This window comes from Mauremys mutica, chromosome 2 (assembly GCF_020497125.1).
Source record: "Mauremys mutica isolate MM-2020 ecotype Southern chromosome 2, ASM2049712v1, whole genome shotgun sequence".
Taxonomy (NCBI): Eukaryota; Metazoa; Chordata; order Testudines; family Geoemydidae; genus Mauremys; species Mauremys mutica.
The window spans coordinates 44750531-44774089 of record NC_059073.1 but is presented as its reverse complement, the minus strand read 5'-3'; the positions used below and the strand labels follow the sequence as shown (position 1 = coordinate 44774089).

The 23559-nt window shown below is 42.0% G+C and overlaps 1 protein-coding gene across 6 annotated transcripts in view; it reads left to right on the top strand.

The window, feature by feature from the left end:
* Nucleotides 1-1049, top strand: part of NDUFAF6 (NADH:ubiquinone oxidoreductase complex assembly factor 6) — a 52682-nt gene extending 51633 nt beyond the window's left edge. For 5 of the 6 annotated variants that reach the window (XM_045005346.1, XM_045005343.1, XM_045005347.1 and 2 more), the window contains exon 9: nt 902-1049. In XM_045005346.1, coding sequence (XP_044861281.1) covers nt 902-1030 — 129 coding nt within the window. In that variant the 3' untranslated portion in view covers nt 1031-1049. Of the gene's footprint in view, nt 1-555; nt 744-901 lie in introns of those variants that run through there. The other variant, XM_045005342.1, reaches the window with a different exon arrangement.
* The last annotated feature ends 22510 nt before the right edge of the window (nt 1050-23559 follow it).

Below are 23559 nucleotides of genomic sequence, written 5' to 3'. Positions count from 1 at the left end.
CAGCCCTCGGTGGCGGCCTTTGTGGCCCATGTCCCTATCCAGGACATCTGTAGAGCTGCTACCTGGTCCTCAGTATACACGTTCACGTCGCACTATGCGATTGTCTCCCATGCCAGGGATGACGCTGTTTTCGATAGAGCCGTGCTTCAGCCAGGGAATCTGTGAACTCCTACCCACCTCCATCAGACATAGCTTGCAGTCACCTACTGTGGAATACACATGAGCAAGCACTTGAAGAAGAAAGGACAGTTACCTGTTCCGTAACTGGCATTCTTCGACATGTGTTGCTCCACATCCTCAACATGTCTATTCCACATCCTGCCCTCCTTCCCCTCTGTCGGAGTTGGTCCGGCAAGAAGGAACTGAGGGTGGGGGGAGCGCGCAGCTCCCCTTATAGCGCGCTATAGAGGCACCATTCCAGGGGTCACAGCAGAGCTCCCCCTATGGGTACTGCTGAGGGAAAAACTTCTGGCACTGGTGCACATGGCGAGCACACACACCTACTGTGGAATAGACATGAGCAACACATCTTGAAGAATGCCAGTTACGGAACAGGTAACTGTCCTTTTATGAATGGTAATGCACCAAGTTAATTGTTAATTAGTAATATTTTTTTTTATTTCAGTGGGAGTCCTGGGTGCTTAATACATCTGAAAATTATGCCACCTAATTAGGTGCCTAAATATAGATTCAGGTGTCTACCTGGCCGGTAGTTTTATTTTCTATTTTTTAAGGGCACAATTTCTCAAAAGGTTTTGTATTCAGATCTATGGCCATGTATTCATAGACTGTCAAGAATGGTTTAGATGTTTATAAAAATAATATTTCATATACTGCTGTTTGTACGTGTTGGCTATTTGTGTACGTTATACATACTAAACCTTTTTTTTTTCTTTTCTAGGTTGCTTTAGAGGATTATTTATATAAAATACAGAAAGTAGATTTCAACATATTCCATCCAAGCTTACATAAGAAGAGTACGTTACTACCATTGTATTTATATATTAGATCCTGGAAAAAAAAATATTAAAAATAGACTTAACATGTCAGACTGAGTACTGCTTTTTTAAACTGATAATTTTATAGAAATTTTTGTTAAATAAGCAATTTTGTTATGCTGTGAACTATTCTTAATTTGAAGTAACATATGAACATGACCTGTAAGCTAATAGCTTACTGATCATAAGAAAAGCTTGTTCTTGTCAGTAAATTAGGCAGATGTGATTTGGCAGACACATAGAGATGAACTGTCTAAGGTTACTCTTGTAGTAATTTTTTTGTAATAACCACACTTGAAGCCAAATTTTACTTCGGATAATCCTCCATTAATATTATTACGCTATCTGCTAAATGCTTTCCTGACATAAAAGAAGACACGATTCCTGCGCAAAAGAGCTTACAGTCTATACTCTCGCATTCAGCTAAGCAACGTTATTTAGTATTTTACAAATTACACATTACACAAAGCAACATTTCTTGTGTATGCCATTAGTTTGACGGCACCACCACTGAAATCCTTCTCGATGCCTTCATCTTGTCCCCAAGTCCTTGCTCTTCAGTCCCCACATGGGCAGAAACCTGCTTCTGAGATATACTGGATGTTCACACTTCCAACTCTCAATGGAGTTCCTCCATATTTCAATGGGAATTGTTAGGTGCTCAGAATCTCTAAAGATAACAACCTAAATGCTCAATATTTCTGATACTTGTTTTCTTTCATAAAATTGTGCTTCCTAATGTCCATTTGTTTGTTGTACAAATCCTGTAGTTTCCTTTGCTGTCATCCTTTTCCTGTTGCATAGATATTTTGCATTTAGAGGTTTTTCTTTCTTTCTTTTTTTTTTTTTAAATCAGGTTTAATCTCCCCAGATGCTTGGTTGCATAACAAGATCCTATGTTTTTTATTGCACAGTGCTGCATAATGAATTTCTGAGAGCATGAGCCTTAGCTTTTTCTGTCACAGTATCTGTTACTCTGGAGGAAACTTTGGGAATCCAATATTAAACATTTAAAACTATTCCATTGAATGAAAGACAAAAGCTGTGCTTCTTACCTTGATTATATTTTCAGTGCTACAGGTATTTATCAATCTTGCAGTGCACTATTTCTGAATGAGAAATTTCAATTTGAAGCTGTTTCTTTCAGGACTTTCTCTTGACTCTGTATTCTGTGTTGTTACAAATGCAGTAAGCAAAGTCGGCATGAAAGTAAAAAGGCATCTTGGGCATTATGCTGTCATGTATGAATACACTGGATTCTTCCGCCCAGGACTAGAAGTCAGGAAATCTGAAAGGTTCAGTATTGCGATCACCATCTCTTCAGTCAACTAGCTCATCATTGCTGTTTTTGAATCTGCCAAAAGGGTCTGCTTAAAAAAATAGTTACTGTTGCCACCACAGTGCTCCCTAATGTGCTACTACCAGGCCAGCAACACATTTTTCTCTGATTTGTTCTGTTTTTTTATAGAAAGCATTACAACTGGCTCATCCTGCAATTGGTCCACAACCGTCTTCCTAGCAGGCTGAGTCAGGGCAATAGAAGCAGCCCTATCTGTCTTTCATTACAAGGAGTCTCTTTGGAAAGTTGAAATGCAGCAGGAAACTGATACAGTAACTTAGTGCCGAGTGCGAGAAGACAGGAAAACCCCTGCAGTATAGCCAACATATAAGTTGTTAAAACTCTGAACTCGTGACTTGGAAGCAGAGCAATGCCTTGCTTCAGTGCTGGATCTGAGGAGAGTTGACTGCCATAGGTACAGAAGAATCAATTGAAGGGCTAATCTGTGCTAATGTTAGTAACCATGTGATATAGTGAATGACTAGCATACTGATAGAGAAAGCTTGTCAGTGAATTAGTAAAAAGGGTATGAAATAAATAAATCAGTTACTGCTCTGTATGGTCACATGAGAGTTTATGGTGACCTTAGAGAATAAAGCAACATGCTGAATCACAAATGGCAGTAGGCTTTTTTTAAGCATACAATTTATTTTCTCTCCTGTATACCCTTTAGACCATTTTCCCCTTTCATATGCATGCATAACTCTGGTTTTAGGAATGATGTGTGTGCATGGAATTGAGACTATGCCCCTAAAATAATTTAAGTACCTCTCAACCTCAGTACAGATCTTAATTTGCCAATGCCCCACCATATAATCCTATTGTTTATTGCTTGTAATGATGGCCATCAGAATTGGTGACTGAAAATAAATCTTTTTCCTTATATAATTTAAATTAATCCCACACTTGTGGGATTAGAGTCTTTCTATTTTTAGTTATATTCTGGATCTCTCACTTAAATATTTTCTCATATTTGTGCACTCCATGAGAGAGATGAACAACCAGCTGATTTGGTGTTGGTACTTCAGTAGACTAATTGGGGGACATTTTCAAAGGCACACATAGTGATAACTGCCATTAGTGCCTTTGAAAAACTCTTCCATTGCCTGTTAACTAGTTAGCATAAAATGACTGATCTAGTTGCTCAAATTCTGTTTTGATTGTGGAAGTGAATGGTACAAAAGATTGCATGTCTTTGTTTCAATGGCTGCAAAAATTAATCTGGTCATATAATTTATTCTTAGAGGGTCCAGTCATAGGACTGGAAGGGACCTCAACAGATCATCTAGTCCAGTCCCCTGCATTCAAGGCAGGATAATGTAATAATTAGACCATTCCTGACAGATGTCTCTAATCTGTTCTTAAAAAACTCTAATGATGGAGTTTCCACAACCTCCCTAGGCCATTTGTTCCAGTGTTTAACCACCCTGACAGGAAGTTTTTCCTAATGTCCAACCTAGACCACCTTGGCTGCAATTTAAGCCCATTGCTTCTTGTCTTATCCTCAGAGGTTAAGGAGAACGTTTTTTCACCCTCTTCCTTGTAACAATCTTTTTATGTACTTGAAAACTGTTACATCTCTGCTCAATTTTCTCTTCTCCAGACTAAACAAACCTATTTTTGTTCAATCTTTCCTCATAGGTCATGTTTTCTAGGCCTTTAATCATTTTTGTTGCTCTCCTCTGACCTTTCTCCAATTTGTCCACATCTTTCCTGAAATGTGGCACCCAAAACTGGACAAAATACTTCAGTTGAGGCCATATCTGCATGGATTAGAGTGGAAAAATTACTTCTCATGTCATGCTTACAACACTCCTGCTAATACATCCCAGAACGATGTTTCTTTTTCTTTCTTTCTTTTTTTTGGCACAACAGTGTTACAGTGACTCATATTTAGCTTGTGATCCCTTTCTGCAGTACTCCTTCCTAGGCAGTTATTTCACATTTTGTATGTGTGTAACTGATTGTTCCTTCCTAAGTGGAGTATTTTGCATTTGTCCTTATTAAATATCATCCAATTTACTTCAGACCATTTCTCTAGTTTGTCCAGATCATTTTGAATTTTAATCCTATCTTTCAAAGCACTTGCAACCCATCCCAGGTTGGTATCATCCACTAAGCTCCAGGTTGGGACCCAAGCTTCAACAGTTCCTAACCTGGGGTTACAAATGAGTATAGACACTCAAGCCCTAGGTTAATGAACCATGGTCTTCTAACTTGAGTTCTGCTAACTTGAGGGTTTATATTGCAGTGTAAACAAACCTTGGGTACCCAGCAGTTGAATTCAACAGAGTAGTGCGGAGACTGACCCTATCACTTCCATCCAAGGATCTTAACCATTGCTAATAAATTCTCACAACAGTTGTAGGCGATAGTTATTCATATTCATTGTACAGATGTGACAACCAAACCATGGAGAGCTGAGTGATTTGCCTAAGGTTACATCAAAAGTCTGTACTGTAACAAAGACAAGAGGTTCTGACCTATATTCCTATATTTTAACCACAATACTATCCTTTACCTTCTAATACTGTCTCAAGAAAACAATGTGAAAGGGTTATGGTCTACCTCAAAATGCTAAAAGCACTTTCAGTGGCCTTTAGAGTCAATTACTTCAGCAAGGACTGCCTTCTGGAGGGAATTATGAGATCCATTCTGCTCATACTCTTATTGTAGAAGGGGGGAGCAATTTTGTCCACTAGTTTTGCAAAACAACTGCAGTTTACAATAGTAATACCACTGTGCTGGGGACTGTTTAGAGCTAGATTGTGCCTTTTGCAGTAAGCCTTGCACAGAAGGTGGAATGCGGCTGTGCTAACCCAGGAACCCTGGGAGCCATTGTAACTCAGTCACAGCTCTCCACATGCCTCCCCTCTTGCTTCAGCTAGGGAGTAATTTCCAGCAGCTCTTCAAAGGGTACAATTTACCACCACCTCATATTCCTAGCTGGCTCTGCTTTGCTGGCTGAGAGCATGGATGTAGCAGAGCCAAGGACAGAAGAAGGTGCAAGAAGCCCTGCAGGAGGTAACTTTGGCATAATCTGCCAATAGGGAAAATTTCTTCCTAATGTTCACTGCTGTGAGGTTGATTTGTGTTGGATTCCTTCAAAACTATTTTAAACCTGAACTATAGTAACTCTGGATGTTATATCCATATAAGTGTTCAATCTGTTTTTACAGTGTCCCTACCATGAAGAGCTCCATTTTTCACTATTGCATATTTTCCAAGGATTTACCTCCCTTTTCTCACCTGATATGTTTCCATCTTTATTTCAGGGGCTGTGAGCCTTTGCTGTAAACTACTGATTTATTTTTAGAAGATAAGTTCTGTGGCCCTTAAGTATCCTCAGATCCCATTGAAGTTAATATTGTAGGACCCTAAGCAATTATGACTAATATCCACAGTTACATTAAACAGAATAATAAGAAAGGATATTAACCTTCATGCTTTAGGGTATAAGATGGGTGGCCCTACTTGCCTGGGGCTAGGAAGAAACTTCCCTTAAGGACAGATTATTAATGCCTGTGCTTGATCTCTTACATCCTCCTCTAAAACATTGTACTTACTACTATTAGGGACAGGATGCTAAACTCAATGGACAGTTGGTCTGCTCTTCTATTTCAGTTGTTATATTCCATATTCTCTGGGCCATTCCGTATTGCATAAAATCTGACATGCGAGAGAGAGCTGAATTTCTGCTCCAGGGGTCAGAGACTGAAAGCCTGTAAGTGGGAGTCTTGAACCCCTTTCTGCCCACTCTACCGGGTGACTTCTGCCATAAGTCTGTGTAGCAGTGAAAGGTCGAGCATTGTGAGCAGGCCAGAGGAAGTGGCAGGAGCATAGCTAGCAGATTCATGCAACTAGGGATTCACTAGCTTCCAAATTCCACATATGAAGAGTAGTGGGATATATCTCTTGTTCTATATGCCTGCTGTAAAGTTCAGGAAAAATCTACGACCCACTTACTGCAGGCTGCAGCTAAGGATTACTCAGTCCTGTATGCATTACTTTGAGTACATGGCCCATTTACGCCTGCTATGAACTGTGGGCCAGATCAAAAGAGATGGGACTGTTTAAAAAAAAAAAAAAAAAGTCTACAAATTATCTAATTCTCAACAACCCATGGCTGGAATTTGCCTAGAAATAGAAATCCTTTCCTTGGCACGGTGCACAATCCACAGCTCATTTTAAACTGTATGGAGGCAGAATGTGACAAGTGAGGACACTTTTCTTTAATTTAGCACTAATTGATTTGTCCTTTTTTAAAATTAGTTCAGTCATAGCTCGTCAGCCTGAACCCAAATATAATTTTTCCTTAAGTACCCAATGAATCAGTCTGCCCCCTTAATCTTCAGATTCACTGGCAACCTATAATGAGTCTCAGGATCTCTTTTACTAAACATGCCAACCCACAATGTTTTCCTAGACTCAGAACCAGACAGGAATAAACACTGGACTTTCTTTAGTAAGCAAATCTATTATACAGACATCCCAATGCTGTTTTCAACTTGATATACATCCATTATGTCTATAAATGACAGTGTTCAATATTGAGGATTTTTTTTATGTCAGTTAAGGATATGTCTATATTGCAGCTAGGAGGTGTGATTCCCAGCACAAGTAGATGGAGTTATGCTAGCTTAGCTCTAGCTTGTGTGCTAAAAATAGCTCTGTGGACATTGCGGCACTGGTGGCAGCTTAGGACACACTCAAGTCCAAGCCCACCTGATCCCCTGGGTCTGAGCTCAAGTGTCCGGCTGAGCTACTGCCAGAGCCACAATATCCCACTGCTAATTTTAACCCACTAGCCCAAGCTGAGCTATCTGCACTGGGAATTGCACCTCCTAGCTGCACAGTAGACATACCCTAAAAGGCCCAGATTGATACCAATATCTATGGTATTTATAAGGTGTCTTTTACAGTGGTATCTAAATGCAAATACTAATAAAAAACTGGATTTGTACATGTAAACTGGCACTTAGGTACTTATGATTTTTTCTGCAAATGCAAGATATAGCTATGTAGATATAGGATAAGTCTAGCTATATGCACCAGAGATGAGCAGAAGGGAGGGGAAATATGTGAGTGCAAGAGACTCATTAGGCCATATTTTCAGAGGCAGGGTGCCTGAGGTGTGGCTACATAAACTGCATACAGACCTGTTGTGCCTGCAAATCTTGCATTTGTAAGTGAAAATCAGATAAGTGTCTAAATGCCAATTTGCATGTACAAATCCAGTTTTTAAGAACAGGTATTGGTACTTAGATACTAAAGTAAAAGACACCTTATAAATACCATGATAGATTAGATTAGATTTACTGATTGTCATGGATGTACACAGAAACGCTGCAGGCACAATAGAAGTACTTGCTGATTTGAAATTTTGATCCAAAGCATTTTTCAAGATTTAGGTTTGCTGTGTTTTAAACATTCACTGAAAAATAAAAGGGAGCCACAGTACACGTGCAGTAGACTTCATAGCTGGTGACTGTAGTTTAAATCTTGGTTTGTTTATAAAAGTAAAATCAGATAGGTGGATTAATCTATTATGTCTCTATGAAATATTGTCCACCAGCCAATTTACTATGATTGACAGAAGAGCTAATGATTATAATGGTTAATATAGATAGGCTGTTCAGGTCAGGTTTGAGCTGCATTAGGAAAGCTGGTAGAGAACCTACCTGCGCTATGCCTGGTTACAAACTCCCAGTGTTATTAGTCTCCTACTTGCATAGAATTTAAAAAAGGTCCAAGAAAATCGTCATTTAGTCAGTTAAAAACAAGGTAAAGTAAGTCTGAATCCCTTTGAGTTGCAAAATAGCTCTATGAATGTAGTACTGTTATGCTTGCAATACAGACTGAAATGGTACAGAAACAGGTGTGAAATTCCCCCATTTACATGAAACTGAATTTAAAAGCCTATTTAAAATAATATAATTTCTAACATTTTAAAGATAGATGATCTAAAATCAGAGCTGGCTTCAATCCTTGACACTAGATTGCATCTTTAACCATTACATTACACAGTAATATTTAATATCTGCATTTAAAAAAAAAACTTATAATTTGCTCCTGACCACACAGACTAGTTCAAATTGTGCTGTGGCTTATAGTGCTCCTAACATCAGAATTCACTGGACTACTGCTCAAGTGTAAATTTTCTTTCCAAAGGAAGTTTGCTCCTCAAGCAGAAATGAAGAGAAGGGGAGTAGGATTTGAGATTGTAAAGCAGATTAGTATCCCTCCTGCTTCAGTTTAAATATGGCACTTAGGAACCAGATGGGAACATTTCACAAGTGCGCTTTGTGCCCTCTTGTGTGGGAAATCCATTTCATATCCTTGCAGTGCTGGCAACCACGGCAGGAGAAATCTTCTCAACTACCTATTCCTATTGAAAAAGGTGCTTTCAGTAAGGGTATATCTGTACGAGAGCTGGTGTAAATTCCAGCACAAAGAGATATACGTGAGCTAGCACGCTAAAAACAGAAGTGTGATCACAGTGGCACGTGCATTGGGAAGGGCTAGCCACCTCCAGGACAATCCCATCGGAACGTACATCTCCTTGAATTGGAATTTTCACCTTCCAGTTCCAGTGTAGACATTTCTTGAAGGACCGAAGACCTGCAGTGGTCTTTTCTTGCCATCCAATAATCAACAGTAATCAGATGCTGTTTCGGCAAAGGAAAAGATACAAACACAGCATAACATCCACAATAAACATGCTTTATTTGTCTCTTCCTACAGGTAGGAGCAATAAAATGTGCAGAGAATGCACCCCAAAGATAGAAGTCAATACATTCCTTTATATCTAGTTAGATTATACACACTATAGTTAGAATTTTTGTTCATTGCAGAGCAGAATTTTTCCTATCAAGTCTATAACTCTGAACAAGATAACCTTTGAGTGGAATTCCTAACTTCAGTTTATGATTTATACAAAGATAAATGGGGTTGATTTCTTCTAGGTAGGGCCCCACCAAATTCACGGTCCATTTTGGTCAATTTCACAGTCAGGATTTTAAAAATTGTAAAATTGGGTATTTCAGCTTTTTAAATGTGAAATTTCACAATGTTGTAATTATAGGGACCCTGACCCAAAAAATTATGGGGTGGTCATAAGGTTATTATAGGAATGGTTGCAGTACTGCTACCCTTACGTCTGTGCTGCTGCTGGCGGCATCTCTGCCTTCAGAGCTGGGCAGCCAGAGAGTGGCAGCTGCTGGCCAGGAGCTCAGCTCTGAAGGCAGAGCTGCTACTAGCAGCAGCACAAGAGGAAGGATGGCATGGTATGGTATTACGATCCTTACTTCTGCGTTGCTGCCTGCAGAGCTGGACTCTCAGTCAGCAGCCACCACTCTCTGGCTGCCCAGCTCTGAAGGCAGCAGCACAGAAGTAAGCGTGGCATGATATGGTATTTCCACCCTTACTTCTGCACTGCTGCTGGCGGGGCACAGCCTTCAGAGCTGGGCACCTGGCTAACAGCCATCACTCTCCAACCATCTCTGAAGGCAGCACAGAAGTAAGGATGGCAATATTGTGACCTCCGTAAAATAACCTTGCGACCCCCCTGCAACTCCCTTTTGGGTCAGGACCCCTGGTTTCCCCTGTAAAATCTGTATAGTATAGGGTAAAAACACAGGATGTACTTGATTTTAACTACTTTGTTTTTTAATGTAAAGTAACAGTAACAGTCTTTTAAGATATAAGTAAATTTTCTGTAGACTGCCTTTTACTCATATCAGTATCACATGTAAACACCATAACTGATCTATTCTATGTATGTTAAATTGCAGTTCTACTCTGAAGTGACTATAAAAATTGCATTGTGGGGCTCCATGCTTGTCTCAATGATTTCCATAGCAAATATGCAGATGACACTAAACTGGGAGGAGTGGTAGATATGCTGGAGGGTAGGGATAGGATACAGAGGGACCTAGACAAATTAGAGGATTGGGTCAAAAGAAATCTGATGAGGTTCAACAAGGACAAGTGCAGAGTCCTGCACTTAGGACGGAAGAATCCAATGCACTGCTCCAGACTAGGGACCAAGTGGCTGGGCAGCAGTTCTGCAGAAAAGGACATAGGGGTTACAGTGGATGAGAAGCTGGATATGAGTCAACAGTGTGCCTTTGTTGCCAAGAAGGCTAACAGCATTTTGGGCTGTATAAGTAGGAACATTGCCAGCAGATCGAGGGACGTGATCATTCCCCTCTGTTTGGCACTGGTGAGCCCTCATCTGGAGTACTGTATCCAGTTTTGGGCCCAACACTACAAGAAGGAAGTGGAAAAATTGGAGGGAGTCCAGCGGAGGGCAACAAAAATGATTAGGGGGCTGGAGCTCATGACTTATGAGGAGAGACTGAGGGAACTGGGATTGTTTAGTCTGCAGAAGAGAAGAATGAGGGGGGATTTGATAGCTGCTTTCAACTACCTGAAAGGGGGTTCCAAAGAGGATGGATCTAGACTGTTCTCAGTGTTACCAGATGACAGAACAAGGAGTAATAGTCTCAAGTTGCAGTGGGGCAGGTTATGTTGGATATTAGGAATAAGTTTTTCACTAAGGGGGTGGCGAAGCACTGGAATGGGTTACCAAGGGAGGTGGTGGAATCTCCTTCCTTAGAGGTTTTTAAGGTCAGGCTTGACAAATCCCTGGCTGGGATGATTTAGTTGCAGACTGGTCCTGCTTTGGGCAGGGGATTGGACTAGATGAGCTCCTGAGGTCCCTTCCAACCCTGATATTCTATGATTCTGTGAATCTATGGTCAGTTTACCTGTAAAAACATTCTTTTCTAACTAGTCCTGGGCTCAGAGGGTGAAATTCTGGCTCCATTGAAGTCAACAGCAAAACTCCCACTGATTGCACTGGGGCCAGGATTTCAACCCAAGTCAAGCTGTGTTCTGTTCTTTTCATATACCGTCAATAATAGAGCTCTTCTGATCAAATTGGGCCCTCAGTTACATCTGTGCATTGCCTTCAATGGGTTGGCATAGGTGTAATTGATCAGAACTTGGCAAACAATTCTATTGATGTCCATGTTGGAGTAGAATATAACCTTCACTCTTGGCTGTGCTGGCTCCTTCAGTGCTTATAGGCATGTGACAATTCTCCAAAAAGGGCCATATTTTTGAAATGTAACGTACCCACGCTACACACACCCACATCATATATAATTTGAAAGCTTATTTTATGTACGTTTAGATGAGGAGCTGTCAAATGGTGCGGTAAGCCTCTAGGCAAGGTGAAACAATGGTACCCAAAATGAGAAAGTGTCATATTTTTCACAGGACCAGAAACACTGCAACATAATAACTTTTTACTGTTTAATTTAATTTCAACACCTTAATGTGATCTTTATTGGTCAAAGCTACCACATGACAATGCATTAAAAGATTTGTATTGGTTTTGCATGGGCAAGTTTTGTGGGTTTTTTTGTTTGTTTTGTTTTTCCAGAAATGAAGAGAAATTTTTACTATGGGGCAAAAATGACAGATATCAACATTTTGTAATGTACTGACATGAAATGTTTCACACTGCACATTCTGAATTATCAAAGTATCTAACAAGCAATTTTAATAATTTTCTATATTTTCAGTTGAAATTTGCTCACCAGATCTGTCTCATTATATGTTGTGCACCAGAAGCAGATTGCATGCCCATAGTTTGTACTGCATAGTGAGTAGATATAAGTGTACGTGATTTCCTAATATAATGCTGTAGCAGTACGCAACATATTCTTCATAGTAATATTATGATGATACGATTATGGCATAACTATGATGTATTTTATGCCAGATAGGTATGTAAGATATCACTGAAAAGGTTATGATTCACTGAATATGATTATCCTATTTGTATGCATGTATCATTTTGGTATTTGAAGTTAGGAATATTGTCTATGCATCTATTACAAATGTGTTTATACCTGGGGAAAGTCCATTGGGCAGAATGCAATCAGTCTAGATGGCTGGCTGGGAAGGGCCATTAGGGAAAACAATAGGTCTTAGAAGATGCTAATCTCCCACTGGGGAGCCTTACTGAGGACCCTACAAAAGCCTCTGAATCATGGCTGCTGTGTCCCTACAGGGGTATGTGACCAAGTCACCTGGCACTGGACTCCATCTTGGAATACTAGTATTTTTGCACTGACTGGGCATGGGAACCAAGTGGGGAGACAAAGGGTTCCTGCCATATGCAAAAACTATTTAAGGCAGGGGAGTGACATCATTGTGGTTCTTCACTGACTCCCCGCCCAAAAAAATTGCAGGAAACACCTGAGGAACAAAGACTGGACTAGGGGAGAAGGCTGAACTCAGGCTAGGGGGATTTCTAGCCTGTGAAAGGAATACCTGGAGTTTTAAGCTGCAAGCAAGTGCAGCTTGCCTTCAAGCATAGGTGCTGGAACTAGAGCTGTGGGGGATGCTGTAGCACCCCCTGACTTGAAGTGGTTTCCATTATATAGAGGGTTTATTGTTTTTGGTTCAATGGCTCTCAGCACCCCCACTATAAAAATGGGTCCAGAAACCCTGCCCTCAAGAATATCTGCTAACTGCCTAAAAAAACAATTCAGGTAAGAATTTGCTACTTATATCCAATGTCTTTATATTAAGCGTAGATTGCTTTTTTGTTTATTTGCCAAGTAATCTGCTTTGATCTGTTTGCTATCCCTTATAATCACTTAAAATCTATCTTTTGTAGTTTTTGTACCTTGTTGTACCTCTTTTGTACCTTGTTTTTGTTTTGTCTAAAACCATTGTGTAGAAATCATAACTGGGAGCAGAAAGCTGTTGCATATCTTCATCCACATTGAGGGAGGGGGCAAATTTCATGAGCTTATGCTGTGCAGTTCCCTGTGCAGCGCAAGATGGTATAATTTTGGGTTTAGGAACTGGGAGGTGCCTTATCTGAGCCTTCCCATGCAGAGCTGATCTCAGCATCTGTGTGTAGCTGCAGCTGGGTGTGTCCCTACCTGTATGTATGCTGGAGGGGGCTTGAGGGCCTGTCATAGCAGTACAGTGTAAAGGAAACCCAGGCTGGTGAATCAGGTGGGCTCAGTGATATCCCAGTTCCAGGTGGCACCCATCAAAAATGCTGCTCCATGTGTAAGCTTTTGTACATAAAATCTAGCATTTAGTCCAGTGGTTCACTAACTTTTGTACTGGTGACCCCTTTCACATAGCAAGCCTCTGATTGCGACCCCACCCTATAAATTAAAAACACTTTTTAATATATTTAACACCATTATAAATGCTGGAGGCAAAGCAGGGTTTGGGGGTGGAGGCTGACAGCTTGTGACCCCCCATATAATAACCTTGTGACCCCCTGAGGGGTCCTGACCACCAGTTTGAGAACTCCTGATTTAGTCTGCCTCAAGAGGTCATCTAGTCCAGTCCCCGGCACTCATGGCAGGACTAAGTATTATCTAGACCATCCCTGACAGGTGTTTTGTCTAACCTGCTCCTAGAAATCTCCAGTGATGGAGATTCCACAACCTCCCTAGGCAATTTATTCCAGTGTTTAACTACCCTGGCAGGAAGTTTTCCTAATGTCCAACCTAAACCTCCGTGCTGCAATTTAAGCCCATTGCTTCTTGTTGTATCCTCAGAGGTTAAGAAGAACAATTTTTCTCCCTCCTCCTTGTAACAACCTTTTATGTACTTGAAAACTGTTATCGTGTCCCCTCTCAGTCTTCTCTTCTCTAGACTAAACAAACCCATTTTTTTCAATCTTCCCTCACAGGTCATGTTTTCTAGACCTTTAATCATTTTTGTTGCTCTTCTCTGACCTTTCTCCAATTTCTCCACGTATTTCCTAAAATGTGGTGCCCAGAACTGGACACAATACTCTAGTTGAGGCCTTATCAGCACGAATTAGAGTGGAAAAAATACTTCTCGTGTCTTGCTTGTTACAAACACTCCTGCTAATACATCCCAGAACGACATTTGCTTTTTTTTTTGCGCAACAGTGTAACACTGTTGACTCATATTTAGCTTGTGATGCACTATGATCACCAGATCCCTTTCTGCAGTACTCCTTCCTAGGCAGGGGTAAAAGTAGAAATAGGGACTTACCGGTATGGGGCTGAGTTGGGGCCGGGTCTGGCCCCTGGAAATGGGGGGGTTCGGGCGGAAGGGGTGGGGATGGGGGGTCAGAGCCAGCCCCGGCCCGCCCTGTACCGGTAAGTGCCCTCCCCCTCCCCCGCCGGGGTAGCAGCGGCAGCCGGGGGCTCTGGCAGCAGTTTAAAGGGCCCAGGGCTTGGCCACCGCTACTGCCCCAGGCCCTTTAAAACGCTGTCAGAGCCCCCGGCTGCCATTGCTACCCCAGGGCTCCAGCAGCAGGACTCTGGGGGCTACTTAAAGGGCCCGGGGCTCCCAGTCTCTACTGCCCCGGGCCCTTTAAATAGCCACCGGAGCCTGCCAGAGCAGCGGCAGGGCTCTGGCGGCTATTTAAAGGGCCAGGGCCGTAGAAGCAGCGGGAGCCCCGGGCCCTTTAAATAGCCGCCGGAGCCCCGCTGCGCCAGGGCTCTGGGGGCTATTTAAAGAGCCTAGGACTCCCCTGCTTCTACGGCCCAGGCCCTTTAAATAACCCCTGGAGCCCTGCTGCCACTACCCCAGGGCTCCAGCAGCGGAGCTCTGGCAGCAATTTAAAGGGCCTGGGGCTCCAGCCATTGCTGGGAGCCCCAGGCCCTTTAAATTGCTGCCTGGGGAAGCCGGGCAGCCCCGGTACAGCACACCAGCTTACTTTCACCTCTGTTCCTTGGTAGTCATTTCCCATTTTGTATGTATGCAACTGATTGTTCCTTTCTAAGTGGAGTACTTTGCATTTGTCCTTATTGAATTTCATCCTGTTTACTTCAGACCATTTCTCCAGTTTGTCCAGATCATTTTGAATTACAATCCTAGCCTCCAAAGCACTTGCAACCCCTCCCAACTTTGTATTGTCCACAAACTTTATAAGTGTACTCTCTATGCCATTACCTAAATCATTGATGAAGATACTGAACAGAACCGGACCCAGAACCGATCCCTGCAGGGCCCCGCTTGTTTTGCCCTTCCAGCATGACTGTGAACCACTGATAACTACTCTCTGGGAATGGTTTTCCAACCAGTTATGCACCCACCTTATAGTAGCACGATCTAGGTTGCATTTCCCTAGTTTGTTTATGAGAAGATCATGCGAAACAGTATCAAAAGCATTATTAAAGTCAAGATATACCACATCTACTGCTTTCCCCCTATCCACAAGGCTTGCTACCCTGTCAAAGAAAGCTATCAGGTTGGTTTGACACAATTTGCTCTTGACAAATCCATGTTGACTGTTACTTATCTTCTAGATGTTTGCAAATTGATTGCTTAATTATTTGCTCCATTATCTTTGTGGGTATAGAAGTTAAGCTGTCTGGTCTGTAATTCCCTGGGTTGTCCTTATTTCCCTTTATATAGATTGGCACTATATTTGCTCTTTTCCAATCTTCTGGAATCTCCCGTCTTCCATGACATTTCAAAGATAATTGCTAATGGCTCAGATATCTCCTCAGTCAGCTCCTTGAGTATTCTAGGATGCATTTCATCAGGTCCAGGTGACTTGAAAACATCTAACTTGTCTAAGTAATTTTTAACTTGTTCTTTTCCTGTTTTAGCCTCTGATCGTATCTGATTTTCACTGCATTCACTATGTTAGATCGCCACCAACCTTCTTGGTGAAAACCGAAACAAAGAAATCATTAAGCACCTCTGCCATTTCCACATTTTCTGTTATTGTTTTTCATCCCTCATTGAGTAACAGACCTATCCTGTCCTTGGTCTTCCTCTTGCTTCTAATGTATTTGTAGAATGTTTTCTTGTTACCTTTTATGTCTCTAGCTAGTTTAATCTCGTTTTGTACCTTTTTGTCCCTACATACTTGTGTTATTTATTTATATTCATCCTTTGTAATTTAACCTAGTTTCCACTTTGTGTAGGACTCCTTTGAGTTTTAGATCTTTGAAGATCTCCTGGTTAAGCCATACTTTCTATCTTTCCTGCGCCCTTAATAATATTTCTTTGAAAAACTGCCAGCTGTCTTCAATTGTTTTTCCCCTTAGACTTGCTTCCAATGGGATCTTACCTACCAACTCCCTGAGTTTGCTAAAGTCTGCCTTCTTGAAATCCATTGTCTTTATTTTGCTGTTCTCCCTCCTACCATTCATTAGAATCATGAACTCTACCATTTCATGATCACTTTCACCCAAGCTGCCTTCCACTTTCAAATTCTCAACCAGTTCCTTCCTATTTGTCAAAATCAAATCTAGAACAGCCTTTCCCCTAGTAACTTTCTCCATCTTCTGAAATAAAAAATTGTCTCCAATACATTGCAAGAACATGTTGGATAATCTGTGCCCTGCTGTGTTATATTCACCAGCAGGTGTCTGAGTAGTCGAAGTCCCCCATCACCACCAAGTCCTGTGCTTTGGATGATTTTGTTAGTTGTTTTAAAAAAAACCTCATCCACTTCTTCTTTCTGGTTAGGTTGTCTGTAATAGCCCCCTACCATGACATCACCCTCATTTTTTACCCTTTGTATCCTTACCCAGAGACTTTCAACAAGTCTCTCGCCTATTTTCATCTCAACCTCAGTCCAAGCATATACATTTTTAATATATAAGGCAACATCTCCTCCCTTTTTCCCCTGCCTGTCCTTCCTGAGCAAGCTATATCCTTCTATACCAATATTCCAGTCATGCGTATTATCCCACCAAGTGTCTGTGATGCTGTGATGTTGCACTCTGTATGACTGTATGAAAATATGCTAATGAATGTGAATATAATGTTACTGGAATATGCTTCATGCAAATGTCTCTTGTAAGGTATCATTACAAAGCTTATAATCTACTGAGTGTGGTCATCCTATTTGTATAAATGTAACACTTCTGTATCTGAAACTAGAAATATGATATATAACTCTGAACTGGAATCCATCTTTAATCTGGTGCTTTTCCATTTAGAAGGAGAGGTGGGAACCCAGAGAGGGACAAAGGATTCCCGCCTTGTGCAAAAATATATAAGGGGGTGGAACAGAACAAAGGAGGCTGCAGTCATGAGAAATCCCCTAGCTACCACCTGAGCTGAAACAAGGACTGTACCAGGGGAAAGGGCCTAGACTAGGAAGGTGTCCAGTCTGTGATAGAAGCTTATTGAAACATCTCTGAGAGTGAGATTTTCATCTGTAATCACTTTCTTACTGTATTAGGTTTAGACTTGCATTTTTTATTTTATTTTGCTTGGTAATTCACTTTGTTCTGTCTGTTATTACTTGGAACCACTTAAATCCTACTTTTTGTATTTAATAAAATCATTTTTTACTTATTAATTAACCCAGAGTATGTATTAATACCTGGGGGGGGTGAACAGCTGTGCATCTCTCTCTCTCGGTGTTATAGAGAGTGAACAATTTATGAGTTTATCCTGTATAAGCTTTATACAGGGTAAAATTGATTTATTTGTGGTTTGGATCCCATTGGGAAATGGCCATTTGAGTGTTGGAGACAGGAACTCTTCTTAAGCTGTTTTCAGTTAAGCCTGCAGTCTTTGGGGATGTGGGTTAGACTGGGTCTGTGTTTGCAGCAGGCTAGCGTGTCTGGCTCAAACCAGGCAGGGCACTGAAGTCCCAAGCTGCCAGGGAAAACGGACTCAGAGGTAGTCTCAGCACATCAGTTGGCAGTTCCTAAGGGGTTTTTTGTGATCCAACCTGTCACAGATGCCAACTGTCATAGTTGTGTTTATTTATTAGCATTTCCAGTTCTTGCTTATTCCCCATACTTCTCGCATTAGTGTACAGACATCTAAGATACTGATTAGATTTCCCCCTCACCCCAGTTCTGTCTTGTTTCTCCCTTATCCCTGTTATAACAGCCCATGCTCCCCCCAGATTCTGACCCTTCTCCCAGGTCTCCATGTTTTTGACTTACCTGTGGACTTTGGTCACCTGCCTCCTTCGAACCTAGTTTAAAGCCCTCCTCACTAGGTTAGTATCCAAATATGCTCTTCCTCTTCCTCAACAGGTGGACCCCATCTCTGTTTAGCAGACCTTGGTCAAGGAAACTGAACAACTCCTGGTGACATCATCCTCGCAGCCAGGCATTCACCTCCAGGATGCAACTGTCTCTGCCTGGGCCCCTACCCTTGACTGGAAGGATTGAAGAGACCACTACCTATGCTCCGAATTCCCTCATCCTTACTCCCAGAGCCCTGTAGTCACTTCTGATCTGCTGAGGGTCATACCTCACAGTATCATTGGTTCCCACATGGATGAGTAGCATGGGGTAGTAGTCAGAGGGCCAGATGATCCTCAACAATCCCTCCGTAACATCTCGGATACGGGATTCTGGCAGGCAGCATACCTCCCAGGATGCCATGTCAGGGCGACAGATGGGTGCCTCTGTCCCCCTCAGAAGAGAGTCACCAACAACCACTACCCTATGTTTCCTCCTAGAAGTGGTGGCTGTGATCCTCCCAGCCTTGGGGGTACATGGATTCTCCTCCTCCACCTTTGGGGGTAATTCCTCATTGCTTGTTGCCAGTACAGCATAACAGTTCTCTGAGGGATAGCTCAGTGGTTTGCGCATAGCCCTGCTAAACCCAAGGTTGTGAGTTTAATCCTTGAGGGAGCCATTTAGGGATCTGGGCAAAAATCTGTCTGGGGATTGGTCTTGCTTTGAGCAGGGGGTTGGACTAGATGACCTCCTGAGGTCCCTTCCAACCCTGATATTCTGTGATTCTATAACCTGTTTGACCCTGAATCACATCCAGAGGTGCTTATCAAGATACCTGCTGGACTGCATGTAACGTCAGATGTACAAGAGATCTGAAAATAGCTGATATTGGTGAAGAACAAATGCAGAGATTTGTGAAAGGTGGCTTGATTCTGATAGGACACGTAGCTTCTTCAGCCCAGTCAAGAAATCTGGCATCAAAACATTTACTGACATGGCCAATAAAACCATATTTAACTTTGGCAAGGGAGGGACAATCACAGCAGCTATCAACCCAGAAATTGTTTTCTGCAGAACCCTATTCTTAGCAAGATACAGAGATGATGTTTCAATGGCAACTGTTCTTAATCACTCACTTGGACCAGTGCCTGTGTCCCTCTTCTGTGGTGATGGAACAATGAGAAGAACAGACAGAGCTGAATTAGAGCATCAGCTGGAAGTTCAAGATGAAAGAATCTATGAGCTAAAAGCATGCAACAAAGAAACCACATTGTACATCAGAGATGCCATGCCTGTCATACAAATGATGACTGGAGACAAATTCCTTGCATTCAATGAACTGGCTGCTGAGTACTTGAGGCAGTCCTAAAAGAATTTGAAAAAGCTAATTCTGTCATCAAAACGTTTGACAGATATGACAACAATAACTACGTGAAAACTGCACAAAGACAGTGCCAGACAGGACATAAGTTAGATGCAAGAAATACCAGGTGATTGGTGGACATCCTGTACATCCATGGAAAAAAATTCTACACATGGCCTCCAAGAAGCAGCCATTTGAAAAATTCCTCTGTGAATATATGGGTCAAAATGCACGAGAGTGTAGGAGCACACCCAACACAAACATGCCTTCATGCTGGAGGCTTTTCCAATGGTGAAGAAGTAAAGTCCATTACTAGTATAGGTGTTTAAGAAGCCCAGGACTTGTACAATACTCAGGAGGAAGTGGACATAAGGATTCTTCTGCATGCATCTTAAGCAAAGTAACCTGTCGTGGGCTAAGAGGGAAGGTCCTCTTATGGATTGATAACTGGTTAAAAGATAGGAAACAAAGGGTAGGAATAAATGGTTAGTTTTCATAATGGGGAGAGGTAAATAGTGGTGTCCCTCAGGGGTCTTTACTGGGCCCAGTCCTATTCAACATATTCATAAATGATCTGGAAAAAGGAGTAAACAGTGAGGTGGCAAAATTTACAGATAATACAAAACTACTCAAGATAGTTAAGTCCCAGGCAGACTGCGAAGAGCTACAAAAGGATCTCTCAAAACTAGGTGACTGGGCAGCAAAATGGCAGATGAAATTCAATGTTGATAAATGCAAAGTAATGCACATTTGAAAACATAATCCCAACTATACATATAAAATGATGGGGTCTAAATTAGCTGTTACCACTCAAGAAAGAGATCTTGGAGTCATTGTGGATAGTTCTCTGAAAACATCCACTCAAAGTGCAGCAGCAGTCAAAAAGAGCTAACAGAATGTTGGCCATCATTAAGAAAGGGATAGATAATAAGACAGAAAATATCATATTGCATCTATATAATCCATGGTACGCCCACATCTTAAATACTGCGTGCAGATGTGGTTGCCCCATCTCAAAAAATATATACTGGAACTGGAAAAGGTTCAGAAAAGAGCAACAAAAATTATTAGGAGTATGGAATGGCTGACAATTGAGTAGAGATTAATAAGACTGGGACTTTTCAGCTTGGAAAAGAGACCACTAAGGGGGGGATATGATTGAGGTCTATAAAATTATGACCGGTGTGGAGAAAGTAAATAAGGAAGTGTTATTTACTCCTCCTCATAACAGAAGAATTAGGGGTCACCAAATGAAATTAATAGGCAGCAGATTTAAAACAGAAGGAAGTACTTCTTCACACAATGCACAGTCAACCTGTAGAATTCCTTGCCAGAGGATGTTGTGAAGGCAAAGACTATAACAGGGTTCCAAAAAGAACTGGGTTAGTTCATGGAGGATAGGTCCATCAATGGTTATTAGCCAGGATGCACTGGGATGGTGTCCCTGGCCTCTGTTTGCCAGAAGCTGGGAATGGGCAACAGGGGATGGATCACTTGATGATTACCTGTTCTGTTCATTTGCTCTGGGGCACCTGGTATTGGTCACTGTCGGAAGACAGGATACTGGGATAGATGGACCTTTGGTCTGACCCAGTATGGCCATTCTTATGCATGCTGTATGTGCTCATATAGCTTTTGTTCTCTTGGTGTCAAAGGAACCATGGTAATTATGTCACCTGATACAGTTGTTTTGGTCCTTTCTGTTCACTACTTTCCAAAAATGGAATGCACATATACCATGTGGATTGAAACAGGCACCATTACCAGCACAACTGACAAGTATTGCTTCATACCTCTGCATGCAACTTGTGACACACTCACTCCTGACTTCTCCAACATACTTCCTGCAGTACATGCATTAACAGGATGTGACTCTGTGTCATCCCTAATTGATACTGGGGGGAAAACATCTGTGTTTAATGTTAAATGACAAATGTCAAAACCCGGAAGGGGTTCATTTTGATCTCGTGACTCAGCCGGAGGGCTGAGCTACTGAAGATCCGCCAAATGAGGTCAACAACCTATAGGGGGCGCCAGGAGAGGAAAAAGGCTTGCAGTACCGCATGTAGCATTAGGAGGCACTCAAGAGGTGAATGTCTCCATTACAGATGCAAAAATGACTTTGTGTCCTTGCTTATTATCTTCCAAAGTTCCATGACTGTGCCTCAGGAGGCAGGAAGTCCCCCTGGGGGCTCAGCTTGTTGTGTCCACCAGGGAGTTGACAACATGTTAATTTTAGCAATCTCCTTCCCCATTGTGATAGGAAAGAGCTATCTCCCTTACTCACTAATTTGATGACTTTGCTTACCATTTATGTAAAAGTAACTTCAATGTCTCTGCCCAACAACCAGGCAAGCAAATGTCAGACAAGCAAATACATTTCTTTGTCTAAAGCAGACTTGGCTTATACATTGCTTGGCAAACAAACATAATTCTAGCACATATTTATATCTCTTTGTACACTCCCCGTACACATGGCTGACTTAGAACAACGCTTCCTCAGCTCTCATCCCCTAGTACCCCAACTCTACTTGTGCTACATTGATGACATCATCATCATCTGGACCCATGGGAAGGAGGCCCTTGAGGAATTCCACATTGATTTCAACAATTTCCACCCCACCATCAACCTCAGCCTGGACCAGTCCACACAAGAGATCCACTTCTTGGACACTACAGTACACATAAGCGATGGTCACATAAACACCACCCTATACCGGAAACCTACTGACCGCTATACTTACCAACATGCCTCCAGCTTTCATCCAGACCACATCACACAATCCATTGTCTACAGCCAAGCCCTAAGATAAAACCGCATTTGCTCCAATCCCTCAGACAGAGAAAAACCCCCACAGGATCTCTATCAAACGTTCTTAAAACTACAGTACCCACCTGGGGAAGTGAAGAAACAGATTGACAGAGCCAGAAGGGTACCCAGAAGTAGGGTGACCAGATGTCCCGATTTTATAGGGACAGTCCTGATTTTTGGGGCTTTTTCTTATATAGGCACCTATAACCCCCCACCCCCGTCCCGATTTTTCACACTTGCTCTCTGGTCACCCTACCCAGAAGTCACCTACTACAGCACAGGCCCAACAGAGAAAGTAACAGAACGCCACTAGCCATCACCTACAGCCCCCAACTAAAACCTCTCCAGTGCATTATCAAGGATTTACAACCTATCCTGAAGGATGATCCCTCACTCACAGACCTTGGGAGACAGGCCAGTCCTCACTTACAGACAGCCCCCCAACCTGAAGCAACTCACCAGCAACTACACACCACACAACAGAAACACTAACCCAGGAACCAATCCCTGCAACAAACCCCGTTGTCAACTCTGTCCGCATATCTATTCAAGGGACACCATTATAGAACCCAACCACATCAGCCACACCATCAAGGGCTCATTCACCTGCACATCTACCAATGTGATATATGCCACCATGTGCCAGCAATGCCCCTTTGACACATACATTGGCCAAACCGGACTGTCTCTATGCAAAAGAATAAATGGACACAAATCAGACATCAAGGATTGTAACATTCAAAAACCAGTAGGAGAGCACTTCAATCTCCCTGGACACTCAGTAACAGACTTAAAAGTCACCATTCTTCAACAAAAAAACATCAAAACAGACTTCAACGAGAAACTGCAGAACTGGAATTAATTTGCAAACTTGACACCATCAAATTAGGCCTGAGTAAAGACTGGGAGTGGCTGGGTCACTGCAAAAAATAATTTTATCTCTGTTGATACTAACACCTTCTTGTCAACTGTTGGGAATGGACCACATCCACCTTGACTGAATTGGCCTCATTAGCACTACAAAAAGTAATTTTCCTTCTGTTGATATTCACCCCTTCTTGTCAACTGTTGGGAATGGG